The sequence below is a fragment of the Schistocerca nitens genome, chromosome 3, assembly GCF_023898315.1.
Source record: "Schistocerca nitens isolate TAMUIC-IGC-003100 chromosome 3, iqSchNite1.1, whole genome shotgun sequence".
Taxonomy (NCBI): Eukaryota; Metazoa; Arthropoda; class Insecta; order Orthoptera; family Acrididae; genus Schistocerca; species Schistocerca nitens.
In genome coordinates this window covers 778,669,880-778,690,330 of record NC_064616.1, presented here as the reverse complement: position 1 = coordinate 778,690,330, position 20,451 = coordinate 778,669,880, and the positions used below count along the sequence as shown (strand labels likewise).

The 20,451-nt window shown below is 36.5% G+C and overlaps 1 protein-coding gene across 1 annotated transcript in view; it reads left to right on the top strand.

The window, feature by feature from the left end:
- Positions 1-307: 307 nt before the first annotated feature.
- Positions 308-20,451, top strand: part of LOC126248786 (delta-1-pyrroline-5-carboxylate dehydrogenase, mitochondrial) — a 143,607-nt gene continuing 123,463 nt past the window's right edge. The window contains exons 1-3 of the mRNA XM_049950165.1: positions 308-447; positions 9,814-9,893; positions 10,619-10,752. Coding sequence (XP_049806122.1) covers positions 404-447; positions 9,814-9,893; positions 10,619-10,752 — 258 coding nt within the window. The 5' untranslated portion in view covers positions 308-403. The remainder of the gene's footprint in view (positions 448-9,813; positions 9,894-10,618; positions 10,753-20,451) is intronic.

The following is a 20,451-nucleotide window of genomic DNA, read 5'->3' as shown; positions in this document are numbered from 1 at the left end:
ATGTTGTACCGGTAGTAATATTACAGATCAATGGGATGGACACCTCCTCATACGATTTTAAAAAAGCTGTGTGACCAAAACGTTTTTCTTTTTGCCCCTACGTTTAGCTAAAATAAATGTTGAACATTTAACTGTTGCTCGTAATTAGCTCACAAAAAAGTATTCTCCAAATGGATACAAATGTTTTTTTCTTAATTTAATTACTGTTGTGTTCAAACTTGTAGCTACGTCCACGTAATTTTCTGCACAAAGCAATCTTTGCAAAAATCTCATACAGAGACCTTGCCGATTTCTTCTATGGAAAGAATATAAAATCTGTGATGGGTGCGCGGTGTGGGAGTTAGGTGTAAGGAGTGTGAGTCGGTTTGTTTAGTTTGACTCGAAGCTTGCTATCAGAAGTGGCATGTTGACCCTTGGAAGATTTCGTCTTATTGGGTTCGGTGAGAGGTAAACAAACAGAGTCTTATCATTGCAGCTGTCAGTGTGTACATTAAATATCTTTACTTTCGTAGTCGTAGGCGGAAAGGAAGTGTCAAGCAGAATTAACTTGTCAATGAATTGGCCAAAGTTCCCATGAAACAAAATAAAGAAAACAATGTTAAATACTTTTACTGAGAGCAAAGCAAATATTCCGTTTTATTTTTTATTTCTGGATTAAGTACTCTGACGATCTTCATACTCAAAAAGCTCAAACAATTTTTAAAACGGTTTTCTGAGTATTTCCTAAACACAAAATGCCTAAAACACAGATTATTGTTATCATTTGAGGTATACGTTAGCGCTTGGTAGGTGGACTGTGTGTGTTTGTGTGTGTGTAGAATAAAATGAAAAAATTCGCCGAGAAAGCGAGCAGAAATCAAATGAATTTCATTACTGCGTAATAATAGCGGAAATTCCCTCTGCATGAGTAGGTTTCCAAACAAATCCTCGTAGTAGTTTACGAAAAGGAGTAGTCTCAAATTAAGACAACAGTTTCATTGTTACCATATCCATGTTTTGGAACATTATTGTGGGGGATCATTTTACAGTCATATTGGATTTGTGATTATAATGCAATGGAAAAAAATAGCTCAGAAGGTATACATATTATGAGAATAGGACAGGTGGAATGGAAAAAAAAATAGCTCAGAAGGTATACATATTATGAGAATAGGACAGGTGGTTAGTCATCATCTTGCTCAAGAATCCATGCCGAAAATGATTTAGAAAAATCAAAATCAGGATGGCTGGACAGAGGAAAAATGTAAATGTAAAAAAAACTTGTATACTTTGCTTACGTTCATTCTATATGGGATCATATTCTTGGGTAACTTGTCAAACTGAGCAAAAGTTTTTAAGAGTGCAAAAGCCTGTAGTAAGACTCATTTGTGGTGTAAATTCAAGATGATCATGTAGAAACCTGTTAAATTAATTTTTTATTCTAACCATTGCTTCTCAGTATATTTATTCCTGGACGAAATTTTTTGCAAGTGATATGTCACTATTTCCAACCAATGGCTCAATACATAGTATCAATATTAGGAATAAGAACAATCTACATGAAGACCTAAAATCACTTACCTTGGTCCAGAAAGGGGTTCAATATTCAATTTTCAATAAATTGCCAGCCACCATTAAAAACTTGGTTTCTGATAAAGCACTGTTTAAACAGAGTTTGGAAGTTTTCCTGATAGGCAACTCATTTGGTTATATAAACTAATATCTTAATAGAGGCAGTTAGACCAGTTTAAGTAATAATGTAAGTTAGATTTCAGTTTTTACAGCACGTGGTCACAAAAGTCAAGATTAGGTTTTTGTGTGTGATAAATTTGTTAAAAGTGGATAACTATATTTCATTCTGACAGGGTATTAATTATGTAAATAGAAGCAGTCCCACTCACGTATTTTGACAATATCCAGATCAGGGTAGTGAGTATTATATTCAGATGATTTCTGTTTTTTATTTTAGATTTTCTGACATGCTCCACACCCATAAGAATCATCTCATTTTTGGGTCTATGGAATGAAAACCTAATCTAATCTCCATCCTCCTGAATATGAGGTCAGTGCTTTAACAACTGCACTGCTTCATTCAGTTGGACCCAGTTGTACTATGTTCTTTTGTTGATACACAATTTGTACAAGATAAATTGTAATATGAAAAATAGTTTTGCTCTGTTTGTTTGCATCTCTCTGCACTGTCACTGGTCACACTTTGAACATCCTCTGGTGACACCAGGATCAGAATGTGCAGCTGTTCCCCTTGTGCTCCTTTCAGTTCATCCAGAGAATTGACACCAGCATTTCAAATGTGCACATCTCCATGTCCTCCCTTCTGTTCACTTAGAAAAATGAGCCAACATTTCCCCATGATGAGTGAGATGTTGAACTCAGAAGAATGACAAGACATTACTGTCATGCAGTATGCAACATTGGAGGACTTTATGACGTACAAGAGAGTTGTGTGTGAAGGCAATAGTTTCACAATATGCTGGAAGTATTTGGTATAAATTCTTTCAATTTAGTGTAATTATGTGAGACATCATGCCTCATTTCCTGTGGTGGTTGGTTTGTGTCTGTCTGATTTTTTGCATGGAAACAGCTCATATGATTAGGAATTAAATTTTGGCTACATACAGAGAAAAAGTCATTGTGAAATTGGCCATTGTTTGCCACATTTAATAGGACTGAATACAATAAATAGACTGTATATAAGTACTAGTTGTGTTTGAGAATACTTGCTCATGGTATATGAAAAAATTTAAGGCTAGCATAATGCCATCTAAAGTTTACCCCCCATTCCACCCCTCCTCCTTTCCAGAAAAACAAAAACTGTTGGCAGTGATGGTGTAAATTGGGTATATAGGCTGCTCGAAACTGATAGCATTGTATTGCTCAACAGTGAAAGAAAAAATAACCGTAAGCATGTATCTTGAGAAGCATCATATCTTTCTTCTTGGGTACTATTAAAATGAAAGAAGTAGTAGTAGTAGTAGTAGTAAAAGATAAGCTACTGGGAGGGGGGGGGGTTGCTGTATGAGAGGAATACAAAAAGAATAGATATGATTCTTAAAGTTTCCTGTTCTATAAGGAATCTTTGTTCCATATTTAGTCGAGGAGAATTTTTCCTGACTAGGACAGATATTTCCTCCTTGGTTCATTCATTTGTAACTGTAGTACTTCAGGTCAGAGAGAATAATGGTTTTAAAGTGGGAAAAAAAATAACCCACATGAAGTGGCACTTGCATTGAAATTGTGTTGTCTTAATTAAATTTTAGAACAAAAAAACTGGTCCTGTAGTCTCTCTGAATGACAGGATAAAAATTAGTACAATGATATTCAGCTCTAACACCTTAAATATCCAAATGAGCAGATTTTCATCAGTCAAACAAACAGTATTACTGAACTGTGTACATTGCTCCACATGTGGAAATCAAATCAAGGAATGGGGGAGGGGGAGATAGAGATCCCGATTTGATTTCCATGTTTGTAGCAGAGTGGTTGCACTGTCATACCTTATAACTTCTCTGGTCATTTGGAGTTTAAAAGTTGGTGCTGAATGTCTCATGTACTAATATTTTAACTTGTTATTCAGAGAGTGAACTTAGATTAATAACACTATGCAAATGCACAAAGCTGCAATACGAATAGAACCTATTAAAGAACTCTCAAGAATAGTAATTCTCCATTAACACACCTAAAAAATGCCTGAAATGGTATATGCAGCACTCAGTGTAGAAGCATTTTCTAGTCTACAGTAAGAATATTTGCTGCAGAGTTTACTGTGGAGAATTTTTCCTGTAGAGGTCAAATATTTTTTTGACCTTTCTGTATTTTCCCTACGACTGGTGTCACCAAACAGTGCAGCTGAATTTTGTACAATAATTACATAGATGAACACAGAAATGTAAAAGGTTTCTTACCACATGTGTAAAGCTATTTCAAAATCATTAATTTCTAACAGAACTTGATTGCACTTATGTCCGTTTTTAATACTCTCTAAAATTTATTTAAAGAGACTAAACAAATTGGAGATATGATTTGAAAGATTGTCTGCTAGATACTTGTATTTACTGTGGATCAGGGACAGTCTTGGAAGAAGGAAAATCTAGATAGGGGCTGGTTCTGGTGCTATGTACATAATATCTCATATTAATTTTTTTCTTTTTGTAGCATACATTAAATAACTAGCTTGTGTGTTTATAAACAACTAGATGCTGCAATATTAAGGGATTTTGAAGTGTTTTCTGCAAGACTGACTAATCTGCATCTAACTGCTTTCTTCTGCCAGCTGAAAATATTTAACTTGTGCAGTAGAGCCTGAAATTCTTTTGTAATTTTTCATTATTTTGTAATTAATGTAATTGTTGCTAACATAGATTAGAAGCTTATGGACTGTTAATTAATTGTGCAATAACTAGAGTAGTTGGCCAGAGAATTAGTTGTAAAGTAAGATTATTCACTTTACAACTTTGTATGGTACTTCACAGCATTCTCTTTAAAGCCAAATGGTCTAATACTAAATTTACTTTCTGCTCATAACATGTAACATTCCATCCACACTCACTGTCAGCAGAGTAAAAATTAAAACATTATTTTTTCATAGTATGCTACCATTAAATAATGCAAACTGCAGGACACTTCAAGATAGCAAGTAGCTGTCTCACTGAAATACTGTGTAGTTTTGATAACATTATCTGATGCTATGCCCATGAACCCCTTAAGCAGGACAGTAATTCACTCCATAGTACACAGTTGGTTTTATATGCAATTTACCATTATAGTTATTTCTAGGACAAGGTTGTTGCTTACATTGTTATTTATATTAAATCCATCTTATACTGGCATTTATAGATAAGCTATGCTTGAATTGATTTTTAAAAGTATCTCCTGTCAACATCTTGAGATAATTTGGTCACAAACTATGAAAAAACAGCCCCTTTGACATATCGATATCAGTACCAAAGAACCAACCTCTGCAACTCTGAAAAGTGTAATTGGACGTTTCCCTTGACCTTTATGGCTCAACCGCAGAGAGAAATACCAAAAAAACCAACCCGTAAAACTCCAGAAAGTGGGCCTGGACATTTCTCTTGACCCCTATATAGCTCAACTGCAGCTATCAATACCAAAAACTCAGCACCTACAACTCCAAAAAGTGGAACCAAAACCCCAGCAACTCAGAAACCCAGATATCCCATATTCACTACATCAATTAAAGCACAACTGATCTACCATAAATATACCACACACAAAACATCACAATTACTATAGAATAAAACCAAAACAAGAGAGTGGGGGGGGGAGAGAGAGTGGGGGGGGGGGGGGGGGGGGAGAGAGAGAGAGAGAGAGAGAGAGAGAGATGCGCACCACAATAATGCAACATATACGTGTCCGTGGTTCGAGCTACCAGAACCCCATGTTGTTGCCACAAAAGTGACACAACAAGACCGAACATCTGCAGAAACTGTGTGTCAAACAGCCACCGATCTCAGAACATAATGATAAACTTGTGAACTTCACTGTCATATCCATACCTAACAAACAATTAAAAAAATTAGACTTCTTTCTGCACAACAAACACCAAACTAATCAGATGTAACAAAAATGCCAAACACATAAACAAACCATGATAACTCACTGAAAACACTTCCACAAAACACATTACCACGCCAACTACCTAAACTCAAAACCACGTTAGCACAATGACAACAAAACTCAAATAAACCCAGTACCACACGTGAAACTCAGCATGTCCACATCCACTACCTGAGAGCACAATCAAATACAACAACACGACATCTACAAACACAACCAACTCAAAAATTCCACGCCGTTGTGACATCACACGTACCACTACCATTACATCCTGGGTCAAAGCAGTTTCCAAGTTTTCCACGTTCAGTATATCTCAAAATTAAGTACAATTTATTTAGAATTTGTATTGTCCCTTTGTAAAATGTATGATGACCAACCAAATAGAAGGCCAACTGCTGATTTTTTTTTTTTTTTTTTTTTCAGAATTGTACTAACAACTGTGATCTGTGGAGGGATGGGGTAGCTGTTGGTTGTGTATATAATTACTGTTCGTGTACATGCAAATGCCACTTGCTTGTACAAAAGAAGTATTCTAAGGCAAAGCTGTTATTTTGTTTAATTTATTGTATGTGACAAGCTGATCATTGAAATTCGTGATTTTTTTTCATCAAAAACCCATATTGCTTGATACTTTGTGAGCTGGCTGTACCATATGTACTTAATGATTCAAGGCACTTGAATAATTCATATAAATGAATAGTGTTTTGTTTGTTGGTATTTAAATTTCTCATGAGGGGGGACAGAGCTTTGCAATTTTTTTCCCTCCATTTACTGAACACATTTTGTGAATCCACCATGCATGCTAGTTTGTTGAGCATTCCAGTGTGGGAGTATAGTTGTCTGTTTTACACACAGAAAGAGCTGTAATATCTTGTAAGGTGGATAATTTCAAAATTTGAACCTGTTTGAAGCATTTATGGCAGCTGTCTTGCTTATCAGCTATGCACAAGATTCCAGAAGTGCGTACTTGCTATGTGATTATCTGGTGTTATGGCTTGGTGCCAGATTTGAAGATGAATAAAATAACACTTCTCCAATTTGTAGCCTCTATAGAAAGAGGTGCTATGTACATACACAGATGACCAAAAACATATTACCATCTGGTTGATAATGTGTTGCACCACCTTTAGAATGTGATACAGCAGCAATTCTGCATGCACAGATTTAACAAGTCATTGGTAGGTTTCAGGATATATGTTGTACCAGATACTTACACAATTCAAATAATTCCCATAAACCATGGACTGGTGGTTTGTGGCACACAGAGCTGTTGTCTGATGGCATCCAAGATGTGTTTTATATATTTTCTTTTCTAAATAGTGCACACAATGATTCCACCAGGTGGCATTCAGTCTCATGGTGGGCAGTAGTTATAATGTTTTGGCTCATAAGTATATATGAATAAACTATGTTGTGCAGCCTATGACTAATGTTGAGTTTGCCTTCTTGCAGTCAGATATCTAGGAAACCTGCATGAGTTTCATTAATGCCATTTATTACTTTTAGTTGCTAAGCTTTACAGTTATTGTATGCACAGTTGAATTGGGTAAGATTTTAGAGGAGAAATAGTTATCTTGTTTCTTCCGTCTGATTTATTTAATTTTGGGTGGAGTAGTGCTTTGATTTTATATGTAAGAGAATAATTGGATTTAAGTTTTAGGAGATTTCAGGTATTTTCACCTTCAAACCACCCGCATACATACCCTCAGTTTCACACTGCTACTCGTGCATTGAAATGATTGGTTGATGGCTGGTTCGGATGGCTCTGAGCACTATAGGACTTAACATCTGAGGTCATCAGTCCTCAATTGGTTGATAAAGCTCAGTGTTTCACTGTACTCCGCTTGTCAACATAAGGCGCAGGGCTGGGTGTAAGATCTGTCCGAATGTGGTCATATGTTGCGATGTAATTACTAGTATTTATATTCTTTGTAAAATTCTGCAACTCTCCCAAGTTTCTGGTTTTGTGTGCGAAGTAAAGAGAGAGCAATATTGAGATAGTAAGTGCTGAACCATGTATGTTATTGATAAACTTAGTCAATTCTACATATTATTATTATTATTATTATTATTATTATTATTATTATTATTATTATTATTATTATTATTTTATTTAGCATTTAAATGGTGATTCCAAATGTAAAATAGCTCCTACCCCAGTCCATTTCCAAATTGTTTCCCATTTGTTGACACCAAAGAACCATCAGAAGCTTTCGATACTGTCCAATGGCATTGAGCAGTGAAGTCACCAGAATGGCCAAATTGCATCACCAACCGAATTAAGTGATGGTAACTATTACATAACAAACATACATTACAGTACTGCAAACAAAATGGTTAAAATTGTCAATTCTGAAGTAAATCCAATTCCTAATATGGAACAGTTAACTAAATAACTAAATGGACAACTGCGGGAGTTGGTGGTTTTGTGGAAAAACAAACTGAACTAGAGTAGGACAACAGTCAGATACAAAAGTACAATATTGGGAAGTCTCACAGATCTTTCCAATTCACCACTCTTTTTCATAAATGCAGGCAGCATTTTATTGGCCACAAAGGAGGTACAAGTACTGGGTTCTGGAACAGAATATTACTACAGTTATTTCAGCACCATTCATGAATCATCCAGCCGATGGTAATATTTTTCCTCATGTTAGTCTACAACAAATTATTGAGACCTGTAAAAAAAAAAAAAAAAAAAAAAAAATCAAGTAGCTTGAAGTAAACATTAAGCTTAGGATCCCAAAAGATACCTCTTCTGGTGTTGACCTCTGGCAAGGAATGTATCATCAGGCTTGGGAACCTGTGGGGAAGAAATCCACCCATGGTTGCTGTTGTGCAGGTGTTGGGCATGGCCCCCTATCATGAGGGTGATGCTAATTTTCTCACTTTAAAAGAAGTGAGCAGTGGTTAAGTCACCATGAACAGTAACAACACATTTATACAATTTTTAATCAGTACACTAATTTTAAGCATAAACCACAAAATACACTAAACATTAAATTGAATTAAACTAGCATGTCAATAGAATTCCACAATAAAAAGACATACTCAATATGACAGTGATGCAAACCTTGTAGACAGTTTGTACTATGAGTGTTGCAGCTGTTAACCAACAATTTTACTGACATGATATCCAGGGCATTGGTAATGTACAGTTAAATTTTTAAGTTTGAGTCTGTAGTTATTATTGAAGGGAAAAAAAGAAAAGAAAACAGATTGAAATAAGTCATGGTCAGTTGGGAGTAAAGACGCCCTTTTTTTCAATTGTTTAAGAGTTCTTCTAGCTTGATCTCACTTCCTAGTCAACAGAACTTTCAATATTATCTTCCCCAGAGTGTACTAAACAACTGTAGAACTTAATTAAAAATGTCAGATTCAAGTACCAGTGGAATTATCATCACAGTATATGTACACACATGTACCATGCCTCTGCCGCCCCCCCCCCACCCCCCCATGCACACAGGTACACTGTTTTCAACACAAGCACACACCAAACTAATTTAAAAACATACTACCCCAGATGACTTGGACCCACTTTTGGGACAGTCAAAAAAAACTCTACTAACACCATATAAATTAAAGAATGCCCCTACATGAAACAAACTAACTTTCAAAAGCAGCACTTTTGCATGATGTCACTCTCCCAGCACCATTGCATCACAGCTCAAAGCTGAAAGGTGGTACCAAATGCATCAGTTCAGCAATCTACTCAATCCTGTTGTCGGGACTCGTATAAATCTTTCGGCCTTTCATTAAGTGCTTTTTCTAATAAGTATTTGAACATATCTAGAAAATGTCAGCAACTGAACTACAAAAGTGACTTGAGTACAAGTGCAGTGCATGTTCCAAAGGCATACTGAATTAGGTTTCCTGTAATTTCCTTGGCTTACTTGGGACAAAAGGGGACATGGTACATTATGTAAGAGTATAGCTTGTCTCTCTCTCTTTCTTCCCCCCTCCCCCCCCAATCCCTCCACCCCCCCCCCTCCCTCTCTCCACCATTGCCTGTCCGGTTTTGCTGGTGCTCAATGTACAGTGAAATCAATTAGACATTAACTCTGTACTCTTGTCTTCTTACTTCTCTGTAAAGGATAATTAAAACATGTAGTTCTCAGTAAATTTTTAAGGAGTTTTGTGAAGTTATCCAACTATTTCTTACCAGCTGAAAATACAGTATGTGTCATGCGTATTGAGATATATATATATATATATATATATATATTTCCATTACAGGTTTCTGTCATGCAGATTATATTCTTCCAGTGCACTTGGTACAGTAGAAGATTTTACTGTGAAGAATGAACCTACTCTTGGTAAGTACATTGCATGTTGCAGAGCAATTGTACAGTATTTGCAGTTTTCCTTTGCACTGCTACTGCCCTTCCTAGGAAAGTGTGTGGTTTTTTTTTTATTTTTGGGAAGCAAACTTTCAGCAGAAAATGACGTTGAAAAATGAACATAATCTGTTCACTTTCTGGAGTTAAACATATCTGCAGGTCACTGATAGCTGATTGTATGAGTGATAATAATAATAATAAAAATAAGACACTGAATCCTGAGCTACTTAAGTAAATAGGTTTGTTTTGTGGTTGTGGAAGATGTACTATCATATCATCTGGTGAAGGCACAAGTTAATGTGACAAATAAGAGAGAATTGTGGTTTATATTTGTACTTTCCCTCTCTTCACATTCCTTTTGTAATGGGGGTTTGATTCTTCCCTCCTCCCCCCCCCCCCCCAAATGTTAAAAGCACATATTTGTTGATAAGCGTTGTGTAGTTTATGTGTGTGGAAGGCTTGTTAGTGTCTCGTGTTTAGAAAACTGTGAGTCTGCACATTTTCATACATTTTAAATCTATGTCATCAGATATATTTTGTTAGAGTAATTTGGCATATTATTTTGTAATTACAATTGAAATATGGTTTTATTTTTGTCAATGTTGACATGTAGAAATTTATTATTATCATATTATTAAAATTTTGTTCTTTTATGAAATGATTTAATTAAGAGATATTACAATGTCTTTGTGAATTTTCAGAGTATCAGCCTGGGTCAAAGGAGAGAGAGCAGCTGCAAGCAGCCCTGTCAAAATGGTCCAAGACAACTACAGAAATCCCCGTGATAATTGGCGATAAGGAATACAAAGATGGGGATTTCATTTATCAGTTGATGGTATGTAATGCAGGGACCTAATTATTAGTGTACACAATGACAACAGTTTGAATCTCTCTGAATTGACAAATAAAAGGTTGTGTGATGACTTCAACCCATATGTCCTGTTTTTCATGAGCAGCAACCTTACTATTAGGCTATCAAAGCAGAAATTTGAATCTTACATGATTAAATTTGTATTTCTCAGAGTTACCTTTGTAGCATGAAAGCCACAAGTGGAGGAAGATAGTGTAGAGTCTACTTAAAGGAATAAAATTTTGAAAACTACCAAGTGAATGATTAGAAAATAAATTTTTAAGGAAATATTAATGAGATAATCCTAAATGTTTTTCAGCCCATCAGGAACTTAATATGTTTGTGTATTCAGTATTCCATTTTTAATAAAGGGAAGGTAGGTCTCTGATGTTTGTGTCATGGCTAAATGTTTCACACAGAGCCCTGTTAATGGGTTCAATAATAATTTTAGGTATTGTGATTATGGTAAACCTTCAGTATAGAGTAAGTGCTGTTATAGGGGGCTATTCAGAAAGTAGGGAACATTTTGGCATTAAAAAAAAACGAAGTGCAAGAAATACATTTTATTATATAAATCTGAAGAGCAACTGACATACCTCTTTTCCACACAGTCACCAAACACATTGAGGCACTTATCATGGTGATGGACAGGCTTTGAAAGACCTTTGTCATAAAATTCCGCCACCTGAGACTTCAGCCAGTAAGTCATGCCCACCTGGAGTTCTGCGTCGTCATCAAAGCGATGCGTTGCAAGCCAGTTCTTCATCGTGGGAAACGAGTGGAAGTCGCTTGGTGCAAGATCGGGGCTGTAGGGCGGATGAGGGAAAATTACCCATTTGAATGAATTAAGGAGTTCTTTAGTGTGATTTGCCATGAGGTCAGGCAATCTCGTGCAAAAACGAAATTTTGGACGTCAGCTTTCCTCGGCATTTGTTTTAAACTGCTCTTCTAAGGATGTGCAAAGTTTGAAAGTACCGGGCAGAATTTATGGTTGCTCCATGTTTGAGAAAATCAATAAGCAGCACACCTTACCTATCCCAAAACACTGTCGTCATCAACTTCCATGCTGACAAGGTTGCAAACATTTCCTTGATTTTTTTGGGGGGACCTTGTGTGCCCCCAGTCCATGGACTGCAAGACTGTAATTTTGTCTCGCAGTTAACGTGTTTGAGTCTCATCACCTGTTACAATTTGATCCAGTAATGAATCACCATGTTTGTGGTAGGTCTCCAGAAATGTCAACATTGCCCCCATTCACTGTTCTTTATGGTGCTTATTGTGCACAAAATTTGTGGTAGCCTAGCTTTTGAGTGACAATTTCAAGCAACAAAGTCCATGAAACATGTGAAAAGAAAGCGAAAGCTCCGTTATTGTGAAGCGACGGTTTTCACAAATCTTTTCATCAACTTTAGCGACAAGTCACAATGCTCGGGTGACCACTCTTCTCTTCATCATGAATGTTGGTTCAGCCATTTTTAAACTGAATGCACTATTTCCAGACAGAACATTCAGACATTACTGCTGTTTCCATAAAATTCGCAGAGTTCACTATAAATTTGTATAGGTTTTAGGATTTTTGCCAATAAAAACCATATCACAGATCACACCTCACAACTGGTGTGATTTTATATTGCAGCGCACATTTCAAATTTGATTATCGAAAAATCCAGATGCACAGAGACGTTCGCGCTGTCACAGATGGATGCCGACTGAGCTGCCGAGCATGCACATACCAAAATATATGCAATCAGTGCGCACCTAGCAGCATCAGTTGGAAACGTTCCCTTCTTTGTGAATAGCTCTTGTATGTTTTGTGGGGGAATGTTGGCAGTTCTTGCTGAGAGGTGTAGTGGAATTGTAGGATGTGTTGGCAGTTTGTTAAGTGACCAATTAGAATACAGCACCCAGGTGACATATTTTGTAGAGGTACATTGAAGCTAAACTTGCATGTATTGCAGAACGGTGAAACACCAATTGTGAGGCAGCAATTTAAGCTTATATAGGCCTTCTGCTCTGTCCTGTGACACAGTCTGCCATCAATGAAAAGTACATAACCGTCAAATTCAATCTGTCTTCTGAATCCTTACATGAATTGTTCAGCAACTACAGCGAAGCGTTTTCTGATAATCACAACCATGGCTTTCCCCAACTTGTAGTATCACTGTCCAGCTGAACTCCTGGACATCAGGTTACATCAGGGATCAGTTGATCAACACAGCCTTAATTGCAAGTACATACCCAAAATGCAGAAAGCAACTACAAAATAATGTGGATAGCAACTCTTGCAGAACACCTGGAACGAAACTGTGAATAACACACTCATTGTTGCTAATGTATGGATGATAACAGCAGAGTGTCCTGTCCAGTACTTACTTTATTTTTAAGCTTGTCTTTGATTACAGTTGTTCATGCAACCAGGTAAATTATTTTAATCATCTGCCCAATTCATTGTGATTGATTAGAAAGTGATTTTGCCCAATTTTTCATGTATGGAAACATCATAGTTTTTTTTTTCTTTATACTGTGAGAGAACAGTAAATTTCTGAGATGCTCATAAAAATTCATGCTTTATTACATGCTGCATACAGAGCGTGGTAAGAGTGTGGCTGTATCATTGCTGTAAATTACATATTCTGAGGACAGTGCAAGTAAGCTAAGATGCTGGGAACCTACTATCAAAAAAGTTTGTTATTTATTGTATGACAGATTTAAATGCAAAATGGGACTGTCAATTGTTTTCAAAAGTTCCCAAGAATTCATGCTCCTCCAGATGATTAGCTTTGTGTAGAGGAGATATAATTTCTTTAAATGTTGGCAAGGAGGACACTTGGTTGATTTAAGATGACATTAAAACCTACTTTGAAGATAAATATTATTTAAAGACTTTTGTTATGCAAAAGAAAGTAAACACACTACTTTCAGTTAAAGACTTTATCCAGAACTGAGTGCTGTAAAAATTGGAAGGTTTCATATATAAAGCATGAAAAAATGTTTCTGGTATATACAGGGAATAAATATAATGTGACTGTAAATGTTTCTTTGCACTCTAAAGTACGATATATTTGTAAGACTGAGAGATAGAATTAACATCTGACAGATTTATCTTTCAATGGGGCTGTCAAATGAAATGAAGAGTGTTTGCTCTGACAGTTAGCGATGACCACATGTGGAGGCCATGTTTTGTATCACACTTACTGATTTCATGGCCAATTTTCCACTTGTATGACTGGTATAATGCAAGACTTATAGTTATGCCTGATTCGATAATAGACAAGCATTCCAAAACTGGTCAGCTGTAAATAAATGTTCTTCCTGTGTAACTTAACATTGTTTTCATAACAGTTATTGTAATCACAAAAAATTGTAGATGCACTCAAATCCCAGCATGCTGAAGATGCAGAAATGAAACACACAGAACACAGGATTCTGTTTAATTAAAAATTCAAATTAACTTTAAAAGTTTTGTGATCCACTTACTTTTTGTATGTAAACATGTAAATTTATGAATTTATGTATCTTTATCAGTAGTAATATTTTGATCAGCAGCTGTGGTGCATGTAGAAAGGCTGATTTGGTGTTAGCAATTGGATTTAATATTGAGAGTACCAGTACTTCTGCATTTGTCAACATGGCATATGTGTTTGCTTTTAAATAGCACAAAAAAGAACTTTGACTATTAACTTTCTACAGTACTGGCATTTCATATCCAAGAGTGGTACAGAAGAAAATGAAAAGGTTCAAATCAGGATTGCATGCTCTGTATCCTTAGTGCAGTAGTTTAACTGTTTTTTAATTACATATCATAATATTGGATTTTGTGCTAGTAATCTGTTAATGTTCTATTTATGATTGTTACTACTCCTAGTTAATATATTGATTTGAAAGTTTGATTTTATGCTTATTTAGACCACTATAAATGTGGCTGAATGCTGTTGATTAACTTGAGGGTAGTTTTAGAACATATCACACCTGTCACAGTTTATTACTTGCAATGTTCATTCATCAGTTAGGTAGTTCACACGTCTTAGGAACTGTGTCAAAGATGGTGATATTTTCAGGAGCCTACAGCCTACAAATCACAGCAAAAATTTTCCTGGTGAAAATATTTACATTTAAATTGAGCCTACTGCCGAAAACTTGAAAAGAAAGACACCTATTCTAATTGTTGCCAAATAAGGGGTATAAAAATCATTATGCGCATGCACAGTACAATTATTTATCATCTAAAAATGTTGTTCTGATTAATCACCATGGGTGCTGTGTTACAAAAATTAAATAATGAAATAATACAGTTTTTTGTATATTTTGTGACTTATTAACTGTCTAAATCTTTACTTTTGATAGCAGAAAGTGAAACTGTTAGGATGACTGTTGGATCACACTGGGTTCGGCAAAAAGATTGCAGACTGTTTTCTCAAATAATGGAGCAAAAGTTTTCAGGATGTTGTGGCATCTCTTGCCTTCGATTAGTTTCAGTCTTAGGTGTTATGCTGTTCTTAGTATGTAAATGACCTTCATTTTATTATTCAGTGATTAGAATGTGTACTTTTTACTGATAACATAAGTATTTTCCGTATTTGGATTGATTAAAAAGACTGTAGGAAAGGATGAATAGCTTTCTTAAAGATACATAAAAGGCAACCAAGAAGTTTCTGTTCAGAGGCCATACAAACTGAAATCGGTATGCCAGTCAGGCAAATCACAATGAGCACTGAGGCAGTCATCCCACTAATGCACCAGTTTGAAGATACCTGTTTGGTAAAACACCATGTCCTCCTGTGTGAAGAAGTGCATAACTGCTTGCTGCATATCCTTTAAAGCATTTTTTAAGGACTGAAGGAATTATAATTGTGTGGGTGGAGATCAGGACTGTAGGGTGAGTGTTCAAGTGTCTTCCACTTGAGTTGTCATAACTAATGCATTATTACATTTGTGGTATGGGGACATGCATTAACATTAAGCAGCAACACTCCTTGGTGCACCATTCCAGAATGGTGGTTTTCAACAGACATGCTGCTCCATACACATTCTTAGTTCTCCATTGGATGTCTATTTTTTTTTTTTTGCAGCCAAGAAAAAAATAACTGCATAGGGGTTCTGTTTGGACATATTTGGTAATAACTTCGGTGTAGTTCACATTTTTGCATGTACTGCACACTCATCAGAAAGACAGAAATGCTACTCTAATCCATTGCCTACATGTAGGTGTTCGTACATCTGTATTGCAGTTGTGCTACAGTGCATATATTCTCCACCAGCGCCTTCAAACTGAAACCTTTTGATTACTTCTTATATATAACATGTTCTTTCCATAAATAGTATCTCCTCTAATTTATATAAAGTAGTTATAACTGGTGTGGCACAATAGTGGTTAAACATCAGTGAGAAATTGGCTTAGTGGGTGGAAAATAATCTTATAATTTTGGAATGTACATTTTGAGGAGAATTTAAATAGAGGAAAAACATATTCTGAAACTTCTTAACCAACTACCTAAATGACGTTGAAGCCATTAAAACAACCTCTTATTTTCCTGATGTCTTATGGAATAACACTAAGGTAACTCGTCTTTTGTAAAACAACTTTTGGTTGTACTAGAAGATCTACCTAGAATAATGCATGACAAAGCTCCATGATCTTGTAGACACCAATGAAAGGATTTAAGAAATTTTAGAACGATATAAAATATGGTGGCCAATATAAAAGTATATCTCTGAAAAAATGTTAATTTTACATGTAAAAAGAAAGCATATATAAATGATGAGGATGAAATTTAAAAAACAATGAATGTGAAACTAGTTTTGAGTTTATAAACAGTGAACTAAAATGGATATAAAATAATTTACAGCAGCAAAATGTAGGCCTATGTTGAAGGAAAAAGTGCTTAAAATACTGCCCTATAACTCACACTTTTTGGAAATAGTGTACAAAGACCAAATTGTATAAAAAATAGAGGCCATGTTACAAAAAAGAGGGGTAAGGGGCTGTAATAGCAAGTAAGTCACCATGAAAAACCTATCGTGGCAAATTGTAATGTTGAGGGGACACTAATCAATTGTTAGACAAAAGGCACTACCAAACAAGTTATTACTCATAACAAATATGAAATGTAAATAATTTATGTGATATTTCTGGTTAAAAAGAGCTGCAAAATAAAGTATATGCTCATGTAGGCATAGATTTGGAAACCTTAATAATTAAATCTATCTACTGTCTTGTGTTCAGTAGCGGGTAACTAAATACAGGGAGTGAGACTAAGGACAGGGGCTTGTTGCAATGAAGGATGTATCAGAGGGAGAGCTCTCTTATTCACAGTAATGTAAAATATGTTGGCGGGAGTGGCAGGTGATGTGGGGGGGGGGATCCATATACTATGTGGCAAAGCAACAATGTAATCAACCAAATTATATTGGGCAGCATGTTCTGCAACATCTCACTCCACTTGTTGTTGCTCTTACTTACATAGAATGCTATGTAGTTGTTACAGACTTAGTTGGTTTTGGTGTAGCAGCTTTTACAGAAGGCCCTGTCTTTGCTGGCATAGAAAATTATGATGACAGTTCTGAAATAGGAGTGGTTTATGTGTGTGGAGAAGGTCTTGCACCTGTGTCTTCCACAGGGTTATGACCCATGAGACAAAGGTTTAGGAATAAACACAAAGAGAACTGATAATTACACAGAGAAACAGCATGTCAAAAACTAGTTCCTTTTAATTGGCTATTCTCTTATGAAAAATATTGATGTCCTGAACTGTAAAATTAATGCTAGACCTGGGATTTGGATACCTCAGATGAGTAAACACCTGAGAAACATCTGGATTGCCAAACAAAACTCAGAGGTAGTTTGGTCTACAGCCTGCAGTGAAATATATAAAAGTGTCTTTGTGCATGTTGGGACAGATTGTCTTCGCAGCTGCAGTGAAATTCAGATCATAAATAAAACAACAAAAATAATTAGAACAGCCAAAACTGTCTGTCCCGGATCCAAGATAGTGATAAGTGGCATTATGCATAGAAGATCAGTGAGTGATAGATAAACAGAACAGAATAAAGAACTGGATGTGAAAACAGTGTGATACTTTAGGGGCAGTATTTTTAGATCTTAATAAATTCGTTACCAGTAACTGCCTAACACAAGATGGATTCCATTTGAACTTGCAGTAAAGTTTTGGTAGATATGTGTGCAGTTATAAAAAAACAAGGTAAACGGAGTTTTAGTAAAGAGGGTGATAATTTAAATAAGAATACAAAAATATTAGATTTCTGTCCTCCAGTAGAATAAATCATCTACTCAAAAAAAGGAGGAGAAACAGGAGTCAGAAAGCAAAACAGAAGTATGTGCTAAACCAAGCAATCCACAAAAAGTGGTCCCTAATTTTATGCTTTTCCATCAGAATGTTCAGTCCTTGTGTAATAAGCGAGGAGGTGGCCTTGCCTGCGACTATAGATAGTGCAGGGTGCAGTCGCCTGCGAGATGTGGCTAATGTCGGGAACAACAATGTGTCACATGGGTCCTGAAGCCATCCTCATTTCAAACAGACAGCTGGCAGAGGTGGTGAAGGCTGCTGGCAGAGTGCAAGCAGAGCTTGCAATTTGCAGCATTGTTCCCAGAGTTGATCAGGATCCTTCGGTTTCGAGCCGAGTGGAGGGTCTCGAACAAAGGCATTGTTGACTCTGTGACGGTCTTGGCTGCAGATTTCTAGACTTGTGTTATCTGGTAGGGAATTTTAGGACTCACCTTGATAGGTCAAGTGTGCACTACATGAGAGAAGCAGCAACATGGTTAGCAGAGTACTTGTGGGGTGCACATTTTTTTTTTTAGGCTAGATGTTAGTCTGAGGTACTCTGATGAATACTCACTAGTTGATTTGCAGATAGAGACATCAGACCGCGTCCAGAGTAGAGGCATTTTGACTGTAAAATTTCTGAATTAATTTCTGAATTAACTACCATCCAGGAAACTCCTCATGCTCAAATTATTCCTAGGACCGAGAGATGGCTAAATCCCGAAGTAGAAAGCTCTGAGGTACTTAGTGTCATGAAATATACTCGCACTTTCCTTTCAACAATACCTGAGAAGATTTTACCCACAACACTGATCAAAGAGATACCTCTTGTAGTTGTTACAATCTTTTCTGTTTCCATGTTTAAAGATTGGTGTGATTACTGCTTTCGTCCAGTCTGATGGAACCTGTCCAGACTCCCACGCCATTTCAATTATCCTGTGTAGCCATTTAAGACCTGACATTCCACTGTTTTTGATGAGTTCCGACTTAATTTCATCCACCCCAGCCGCTTTATTGCACTGCAATCTATTGACCATTTTCTCCACTTCCTCAAATGTGATCCTATTTCCATCATCATTCCTGTCCCATTGTACATCAAAATCTGTAACATTACTGATCGTATTTTCACCTACATTGAGCAACTCCTCAAAATATTCCCTCCATCTGCCAAGGCATCAACAGGATTCACCAGCAGTTTTCCTGACCTGTCCAAAATACTTGTCATTTCCTTCTTACCTCCCTTTCGAAGACTGCTAATTACACTCCAGAATGGTTTTCCAGCAGCTTGACCCAAGGTTTCCAACCTGTTTCCAAAGTCTTCCCAAGATTTCTTCTTGGATGCTGTAATTATCTGTTTGGCTTTGTTTCTTTCTTCAACGTAACTTTCTCTGTCTACCTGAGTAGATGCCATAGGAGGGGGAGTGTTCATTGCAGTTGACAAAAATATTGTGTCTGTTGATGTTGAAATTAAGGGTGACAATGAAGTTATCTGGTCATGTATAACAGGTCTAGGTGAAATAAAGTTAATTGTTGGATGCTTTTATCAGCACCTGACTCTGCTGTGACAGTTCTAGAGTCATTCAAAGAAAGTCTACGGCCAGTAGTGCATAGGTACCCGGATTATGCAATAATAGTTGGAGGTGACTTTAACCTATCAAGTATAGATTGGGACGGTTACAGATTCATTGTGGGGGGTGCAGACAGACAGTCTTGCAAAATACTTTTGAACACATTTTCCGAAAACTGTCTTGAGCAGCTAGTTAGGCAGCCCACATGGTGGAAATATTTTAGACCTTGTGGCTACAAACAGGCCGGACCATATTGATGGCATAAGTATAGAGGCAGGGATTAGTGATCATGATATCATCGTAGTGGCTATGTTTTGAAAAGTTAACACATCAATCAAGAAGGCGAGGAGAGTGTTTCTGATTGAAAAAGCAGGTAAACAGTTATTATCATCTCACTTAGTGCATTGCAATCGTTTAGTTCCAGTATGGTGGACATAGAAGAATTATGGGCAAAGTTTAAACTGATTGTAAATCATGCTGTGGACCAGTATGTACCTAGTAAGTGTATTAAGGGTGGAAAAGACACTGTGGTGTAACAATGAAATTTGGAAAATTCTGAGGAAGCAAAGGCTGTTGCACTCACAGTTCAAAAGAAAACGCACGCAGGATAACAGGCAAAGGTTAGAGGTCCGTGTGTCTGTGAAAAGATCTATGCGCAAAGCATACAACAACTACCACTGTTGTACCTTAGAAAAAGATCTGGTCGAGAACCAGAGAAATTCTGGTCCTATGTAAATTCGCTAATTGGGTCTAAGGCTTCCATCCTGTCACTCACTCACCAGTCTGGTGTGGTAGTTGAAGATAGCAAAATGAAAGCCGAAATTCAAAATTCC